This window comes from Nannospalax galili, unplaced genomic scaffold (genome assembly GCF_000622305.1).
Source record: "Nannospalax galili isolate Female #2095 unplaced genomic scaffold, S.galili_v1.0 scaffold915, whole genome shotgun sequence".
Classification (NCBI taxonomy): domain Eukaryota; kingdom Metazoa; phylum Chordata; class Mammalia; order Rodentia; family Spalacidae; genus Nannospalax; species Nannospalax galili.
The window spans coordinates 1,250,672-1,259,510 of record NW_008336255.1 but is presented as its reverse complement, the minus strand read 5'-3'; the positions used below and the strand labels follow the sequence as shown (position 1 = coordinate 1,259,510).

At 41.0% G+C, this 8,839-nt stretch overlaps 1 protein-coding gene across 2 annotated transcripts in view; it reads right to left on the bottom strand.

Moving 5' to 3' along the window:
• Positions 1–4,159: 4,159 nt before the first annotated feature.
• The window catches only part of Ppp2r2a (protein phosphatase 2 regulatory subunit Balpha), a 74,231-nt gene continuing 69,551 nt past the window's right edge, over positions 4,160–8,839 (bottom strand). For both annotated transcript variants that reach the window (XM_008830968.2, XM_029562462.1), the window contains 2 exons: positions 8,382–8,473; positions 4,160–5,142 (listed from right to left, as the gene is read on the bottom strand). In XM_008830968.2, the coding sequence (XP_008829190.1) occupies positions 4,863–5,142; positions 8,382–8,473 (372 nt within the window). In that variant the 3' untranslated portion in view covers positions 4,160–4,862. The remainder of the gene's footprint in view (positions 5,143–8,381; positions 8,474–8,839) is intronic.

The following is an 8,839-nucleotide window of genomic DNA, read 5'->3' as shown; positions in this document are numbered from 1 at the left end:
GGGTGTCAGATCCCCTGGAACTGGAGTTAGAGAGGATTGTGAGCTGACGTATGGGTGTTGGGACTCAAACCCAGGTCCTCTGGACGTGCTCTTAAGGCTGAGCTCTCTCTCCAGCTTCCTAGACAAAAAATTTAGCTGACACCAAAAATGTAATTCATACACCTTGAGAATTAAGAACTACTTCTCAGGTGAGATGGCCCAAAGTTTATGATGTGGGTTCTTGCCAGCCAACCTGATGACGTGAGTTCAAGCCTCAAGAACCTCACGGTAGAGAACTTCCTACAGGTTGTCCTTGGACCTCCACAAGCACACCCACATCCCGCCACAAACAAAATTAATGGGATGAAATTTAAAACACACAGTCTTTCAAAGATCCCACTGGGAATGGAAACAAGTCAGACTGAGTATAATTTCATGAAGCACAGATCTGAGAAATGTCATATCAGATTATAGAAATGAATATACTAGGAACACAGAAATATGTTGGATTACTTTCTTTTTTAGACACTGGTTTCATGTCGCCCAAGATATCCCGGATGGAACCTGCTATGTAGCTGAGGATCCCTCTGAACTCATCGTCCTCCTCTTCCTAGATGCCAGGGTTACAGGTACACAGCACCACTCCCAGCTTGGGTTACCATTTACTTCCTCAAACTGATGGTGAAACACAGGTTTTGTGCAGTTAATGACTGTGAAAACATGGGTAATATATAATTATGATGCAAGGTTTTGGCATTTTGGACCATAATTTTGCCAATATGTCCCAGATCTTAAATGTCCCTGTTCTGTAAGGCAGTAATTACATCTCTAGGAAAGTGTACTCATAATTTTTACATCAAGACTGAACGTTCAATTATTCTAATATTCCTACTTGCAAAAATTAAAAATCAGTTAACAACAGGAACTGACTGTGGAGCACACACACGAGGCTAGGTAGACAGGAAACTTTTGCTTGCAGAAAATTCTTGGAAGTTGGGTGTGGTAGAACACACCTGCAATCCCAGCACCTGGGAGAGAAAAGGCTCCATTCACACAATAAAATCCACGACATGGAACTCTCAAGATGTTAAGTGGAGAAACAGGACATTAAGCTGCACATTAGTGTTAAATTGCAGCTCAGAGAAATCTTTCCGGTCAGGCATGTGCATTACAAATGTCGATTGGGGTCCCCCCTCCAGCACTGGTTTCCATTTACTCCAGGGTCTCAGTGAACAATGGTTCAACTTGGCCTTTACATGCACTTTAGACATCCCCTTCTTTTGATCTGACTTGAGCTTTTTGAATCTCTTGCAGTACACAAACTGAACTCTCATGTCATAGTTCCAAAAGCTCTTAACAAATGCCTTTCAGAATCAAACAACTGCCCTCTAGTGGGCAAGTCCCCAGATAACTTGTGGCTAGTTGGATTTCTAAGAAATAAGCAATACCTTTCCCCTTTCTACCAATTTAATTAACTTACTTATCAAATTCTTTAGTTTTTGTGGTTTTATGACGGGACTTTGTATGTTAACTTCCAGTCTGTAGATGGTGTTTAACTCAAACCTTAGAAGCATAAGTCTTACAGCCTACTCCCACCATCAAAATACTGAAACAAAAATTACCAAAGTATCTTAAGCATTTGAGAGCACCTCCAGACTCACTAAGCATCTCATACCAACAACCCAGGCACAATTTGTTTTGACTTCTACACTCATAAAATTCAGTTGGGCAAGAAACTTCTAAGAAACTTGTTACCATGTCAAAACACAGGTACACAGCTTAAATTACCCATTCTGACAGATCATTAAGATTCCTCAAATATTAAAGGAAGCATAAGATTCTTCATTACTTAGCATATTAAAAAATTGTGTTAACATTCATGTGTGGAGCTCAGAAGAGAACTTGTGGAAGCTGGTTCTCTCCTACCATGTGAGTTCTGGGGATTGAACTCGGGTTTGGCAGCAAGCACTTTTACTTGCTGAACTATTCCAATGACCCGCTGGGCACGTTGTTCAATTTTCTTGGTGGGCCTTAGGGAGATAGTGCACATTATTGCCTCCACTTGGATGTGTGTTGCAGAAAAATGGCTCTGTCAGTACTGCTTAGCTTTCATGTACAATTTTCCAGAAATAAGCACATTACTCATAAAAGTTACATGCAACCATGTTTTTGTTTTTTCTTTCTTTCTTTCTTTCTTTTTTTAAATCTCTCAGGCTGGTGGGATGCTTCAGGGGGTAAAATTGCTTACAAGTACTTCCTGATTCCTGGAACCCACGGTGAATGGAGAATGACATCTCGAAAGCAACCCTCTGACCTCTACATATGCACCATGGTACAAACACCCCCATCACACGCACAAACCACACACACATACAAATTTTTTGAAATTTGGAATCTCTAACCATAATTTTTTCATATACTAAGATTTAGAGACAAAAAGAACTTGTGACAGGGAAATGCACGGAAACACTTTTTGAAATTCCAAGAGACTAAGAGTGACACAGATTACTACCAACAAGCTAATTGTTCTGTAAATGTTGACATGGATTTATAAATTAACTATTTTTACTGCCCAGCCACGAAGGGAAGATCAAGGGGAGAGTGACAGAATGAGAGGGCTTCTGTCACATTTGCAAATTATTAAGAGAAGGCACAGAACACGAACCCTGGTCATAAGAGAGTAGGAAAATACAATCAAGTTGACAAGACTAAGTTTATTCTATAATTTTTATTAATAAAAAATTAACCATGACCATATAAAACGAGTGGCTGGGCTTATAGTTTGCTACACCAAAGAGATTTAAGAATATCTGAAATAATGTTACAACAGTTTATAACAGCATTCTTTGATAGAGGCATCTTAATTTTAGCAGTTATGCTTCTCTTAAATATATAAAACTAACCCTTACTGTCACAGATGAGAATCATCGAAACTACTAATGAACAAAAAAAAAAGGAATTTCCGAGAGCTGCTTGGTGACCTCATCATAAAACCCAACTTCAGGGAAGCCACCTTTCTGAAAGACCTGGAAGGTGCCCAATCAGAAATGGTGCCTGTGAGCCTTCTGGGACCACCACCCATTCATTGCAAGCCCAGTGAAGAATAAGTAACACAAATTAGGAATGCACCCAAGATCCCCAAATAAATTAGTATCACACATATGTGTTTAAGTACAAATTCAGATTTAAGTTCGAAAGATACAGTAATTTTATTACATAAAATTTCTCCTGTGTGTTAAAAATGTTAATGTACAAGACATAGTATTTGTACACCTGTAGAGGGAATAGTAGGAGCCGGTTAGTCATTTTTCTTTACTGAAGAACAACAGGCAGTGGAAATATATAAGCACGCAGAGTCCTAATTCCAAGTTATTACATTACTGTTCAACCAAAATATACTACCATTCTCATATAAATGCCTGCTTCATTCATCTTTTAAAAATAAAGTCCATTTCTTTCTCCATTAAAGCTTCCTGCAGGACTGGTAAAGGTAGAGCCCACCCACGAGCACAGGGTGCTCTGTCTTTGGCTAGGGCGTCAGCACTTGTGTGCGTAGATCACTACACTGCTCCCTGACGCAGCAGCTGGAGTCTACTCAGCACTGTTTGAACACTGTACCTTTAGGTTTGTCCTGAATATACCTTTGGAAAACCCAAACAAAAATTCATCTATGGCAAAATACAATCCATTCTGACTTCACAGCAATCAGTCCAGAGTTCTGGGAAGCCTCAGGGTCATCTACGAAGCCCCTTGATACTCTGCTCTGCTGTGACTGGATGACACAGAGGTTAACTTGTTGGAAACATCTGTGACGTCTCTTGCTTGGTATTTATAAGGCAAAACTGAAATTAAGCACTAGAAAAATCTACAAATTTGGTTCTCATTTACAACAACTTCATTAACAGATGGGTATAGATTACCAAGTATCCAATACCCTTATAACTACAGTTAAAAAAAAAATAATCTCTAGCATTTCTAGATGAAATCCTTAACAGCAGTGTATATTCAACATGTGTTCACACAGAACTCACACCTCTCCTGAGGCTCCATGGAAAACACTTGTTAAAAATAGTTCACAAAAATACCAGGAAGCAACAGAAACCCATTTCATTCACTGCGCCTGAGGGTGTGACACAAAGTTGGTTTAAGGAGGTAGATTAAAAAGAAAAAGAAAGCCAGGTTCTCCGTTCTTTGTCACTTTTATTCAGTAGTAGTTTTTCTTTCCGTACTTTCAGTGCCAGGCACGGCAAGGAGTGATTACAGCTGTTACTGAAACATTTGTTCGCAACGCCCCCCTTACCACTGACCCCAGACCCACTCATTTCGTGTGCTTTCCTTCTTCCTTCTTTTTTTGAATATGCCGCCACCAAGACCAGGTGGAAAGGGCAAGGGTAGGAGATGGAGGGGAAGAGTCCAGGAGGCCAGAGGAGGACTGCTACAAGCCACAGTAAGAATGAGCTGTATTTAATTTAAAAAAGAGGGGAGGGGTGTACCCCACAATGATACAGTAATGAGGATACACAATTAAATCCCATAGCATGACTGAAGGCTTTCACTGTGTTTGACGTCATCACAATGGAAGGCATAAAAAGTGGAGTAAATCAATGCTGACACAGTCCAATCTAGTCCATTAGGCAAGATGGTGCAAGAAGTCATTTAAATTAAAAGTGCCCTACCCTTACCTAAATGGCTAGAGACATGGAGAACACACAGGGATGGGTCCACAGCTTTCTCCATGAGCTACACAATGTGTTGTCGAATGGCACACTGTCAAACACTGGAGAGGGGTGTCACAATGGACCTCTCTCTTGTATAGGTATGAATGCTAGATTCAACTATCTCAACTAAGCAGGAAGTGGGCTCTTCTGCTAGGAATGCTGACCCTAATTCCCTTTGTCTTGAAATATATACAGATTGTTTGTGGTAGCTACAGCAATGATATTCTCCTTGGGGTGCCAGGCTGTGTGAAGGATCTTCTTGTTGAAGTCAAGGCTGTCAACACTTATTTCATCTTTCTTTCGCTTGCCGCTTGCACAGACCTTGCGTGGCTTCAAAACCGTGCGAGGCTTATTGTTTTCTCGTGATGCTTCTAGGGTTATATCTCGCTTCGTGTTCCTGTCGAACATTCTGAAGAAATTATTGTAGGATCCAGTCATGACCACACTGTAAAAGCAGAACACGCAGTCAAATGTGCGAACCAGAGACCACGCTCACTCTGATGACTGAGGGCCAAACCTGCTTACAGGAAGCAGCTCATTCGCCCATATTTGAATTAAGATGGGGGGCTGTTGATGGCAACCCAAAGGCTGGAGCAAACCAAAATCAGACTGCTGAAGGTGGCTCTGCAAGGCCCTCCCTTCCAAAAAAACAAGCAAAACAGCAAAGCTGACCACACCAGGAAATCTCTCTTCTAGGACTGAACTGCCTTTACTGAATTCTTCTTTCACCTACAAGTCATACGACCAGCCAAACTCACCAGCTTCTTGAAGCAGCAACCATGTGAGGCTCACAAAATCTAACCTCCTCCAAACTGCAGTAGTTGTTTCTAAGAAAGTAATGGTTGGTTTGTTTAGGAAACAGTCTCCACTGTGTAGTCCTGGATTGGTTGAACCTCATGTAGACCAGGACTGCCTCTGCCTCCCAGGTATTGGGACTAAAGCTGGGTGCCATCGTGTCCAGTGAAAGCAATGCTTTATGATCCTAATTATGGATGATTTTACTTGTCTGGATAAAATCCCTCCCCACCCAAGGCTGGGTCTCATTATGTAGAGCAGGCTGGCCTTCAAATTATAATCCACCTCAGCATCCCTAGTGCAGGGATCATAGGCATGTATCAGCACATCTGGCTCAGGTAATACTTTATGAATGTTTACAACAAACTTCCTTATAAGAAAATAACATAGGGGCTGGAGAGATGGCTCTGCGGTTAAAAGCTCTGGCTGCTCTTGCAGAGGACCCAGGTTCAATTCCCAGCATCCACATGGCAGTTAACAACGGTTCTTAGTTCCAGTTCCAGGGGAATTCAATGCCTTCTTCTGACCTCCACCAGCACCGTACAACACGGGAGCACTTACATACATGCAGGCAATATACTTACACACATAAAAATAATGAAAATATCACTGTACCTTAAATATATATATATTTAGAAACAGGGTCTGTGTAGTTCACACTAGTCTCAAAACTTGCTAGTCTCATACTTGAAATCCTGATCCTTCCGCCTCCATCGCCTAAGTGCTAGGATTACAGGTGTGTGCCACTAGGCCCAAGTTACTAAAAACACCTTAAACAAAAATACTTGCTCACCTTCCACTAATTATCTTCAAAGCAAAACCTGAATCTGAAGTGTGAAACCCTCCACACCAGCCTTTCTACATGATCTAGATGATCACTGTACTGACAGTGTGTGCATGCACACCTGAACTGTTTAGGTAATACTCAGGGTGGCACAAAGGGTTTTTTTATTTTGTTTTGGTCTTTTTGAGACAGTCTCCCTGTAGCCCAGGCTGGCCTCGAAGTGACAGATCCGCCTGCCTCAGCTTCCCGAGCACTGGGATTAAAGGTGTGCGCTACCACGCCTGGGTTTTATAATCTATTTAGTAATGGCAATTTCCCCAAAGGACAACCGACAATTTAAATCAAACTCAAGCTGTCACTGAAGACAATGAAACCGCCTTTCTTTTACAGTGACTCATGCCAATTAAGCTGGCACTGCCCTTGTTTTGAGTTTGTAAGTTGGTTTGTGTACAGCCTGAATCATATAATAAGGAAAATACAGCACTCACACTGAGAAACTTCCTAAAAAAAAAACAACTAGCCTGTATTCTCCCAAAAACACCCAGGTCCGTTGGGCCTGGAGGTGCAAGCCTTTAATACCAGTACTTAGGAGGCTAAGGCAGGTGGATCTCTCTCCATTCAAGGGCAGCCTGAACCATGTAGTGAGTTCCAGGCCAACCAGGGCTACACAGTGAGACCTGTCTCAAAACAACAAAAACAAACAAAACGAAAGATATATATACCCAGTCAAGACAAGACTGAAGGAGTGTTCTAGAGTAAAGGAGGAAAAATAAAACATCATCTCAGTGTTAAGATCTTGGATTGAGAACCAGACCAAGCCTTTTTTCTAGGCTGTAAAGGAAACAGATTAACAGGTGGGGTTTAGTGAGCTCTGTGGGCAGTACTGCATCACGATGAGGCTTGAGCTGTTGCAGGACAGGGTTGTCTTTGTCTTTTGAGAACTAGTTTTGAAATCACTTCAGAATAACTAACTTTCTGATCACACTCATTAATTTGTGTGTGCGTGGATGTGTGGGTAATGGCACATATGAGTTCCAGGGATCCAACTCAGATTGCTGGGCTTGGCAGCAAGTACCTTTTACCCTCTGAGCCAACCACCTGCCATGAAAAAAATTTCTTAATGTTGAGAATAGCTTCCTTCAGATGATGTAATAGAACTTAAACTGTTAACAGGGCTAAATAAGCACAGCAAAGAATTCATTGTACACCAAACCCCATCACACCAATACCACTCTTCCGAGGTGCCCTTTCTTTTTTCTTCCCCTTCCTCCTTCCTTCCTGTGTCTCACATTTAGAAGTGGCACCAAAGGCCATGACTGCCAACCCTGTCAGCAGGCCTGCATGCAATGCCCAGCCTATTATTGGGCCTACTGTACAAATCAGGTAACCGTAACTTCAAAAGTGGACGGAAGACAAACACCGGGAGTTCTAGTGCTAACACTCAACATCATGAGACCTGAATCACATCAAGCTTTTCTGATAGAACGACTGCCAATAGAGCACTTCTAATTAGCTGAAATGTGATCTTAATTTCGAAATGTTTCTTTTAGTTGGAGCATAGTAAGTGGTAAGTAAATGTTTAAACTATCATACAAATGATTACTTCTATAAAGTTGAGTCAATATGATAAAACAGGAGTACAATAATCTGCATTAAGTGCCTGCTACCTAAACACTTCTCAAAACAGAACCACCACATAAAATTTTACCATTGAAATTGGCATTTAGAAGTGTGATCTCCCTGTGCTACTCAGGCTGGTTTAGACACCTGAAACTCAGACAACCCTTCTGCTCCTTCAGCACTAAGGCACATGGCTTATCTGGTTTATAAGGAAAAACACTAAAGCTATTCAAACAATAATTGGGTATCTTTACCTTCTTGTTATAGGTATGTTTTGTCTCACATTTACTAGTAAAATCAACGCGGTGTGGCTACATCAATGTTATTAATTTATTTCATGTAATATTTGGTGTGGAAATGAAGGACTTGTAACATGTCAATGTTTTAAAAAGGCCTATTTTTACCTAATGTGGCAAATAAAGGCAGGAGGGATGAACCAGCAAGTGCTTTTTTACCTTTGAAAGATTCAAATTAAAACCAATTACCTGTCGGATCCATTCCAACAACATTCAAATTTGTCGAATATGCAGTCGTTTTCATACAGCGAGCACAGCTTACTTCTGAGGTATTCGTGTACCTGGGAAAACACAGCATTTACTTCAGCACCGAGCTAAAGCTGATGTAGACAGAAACATTCACCCTCTTAATCTTATTTACTCTCAATCTTTTAGTAGCAATAAAGGTGTTTTATCCTTTTACAAACACACACCCTTTTAGCTAGGCATTTTCCTAAGTACAACAGAGAAAACCCTCCTCGCTTTCTGGGCATGGCCACATGTGCTCTGACAAATCTAACAAAAACATTTAAGTCAGAAAATATTTGAAAATGGAAGATTTGAAACTAACCAAAGAAAATCAAAGCAATATCTGAGTATCACTAGTTGGCTTTCGGTCCATGAACTGCTGATACAAACACTGTTTACTTCCCTTAAGTGACATTTTC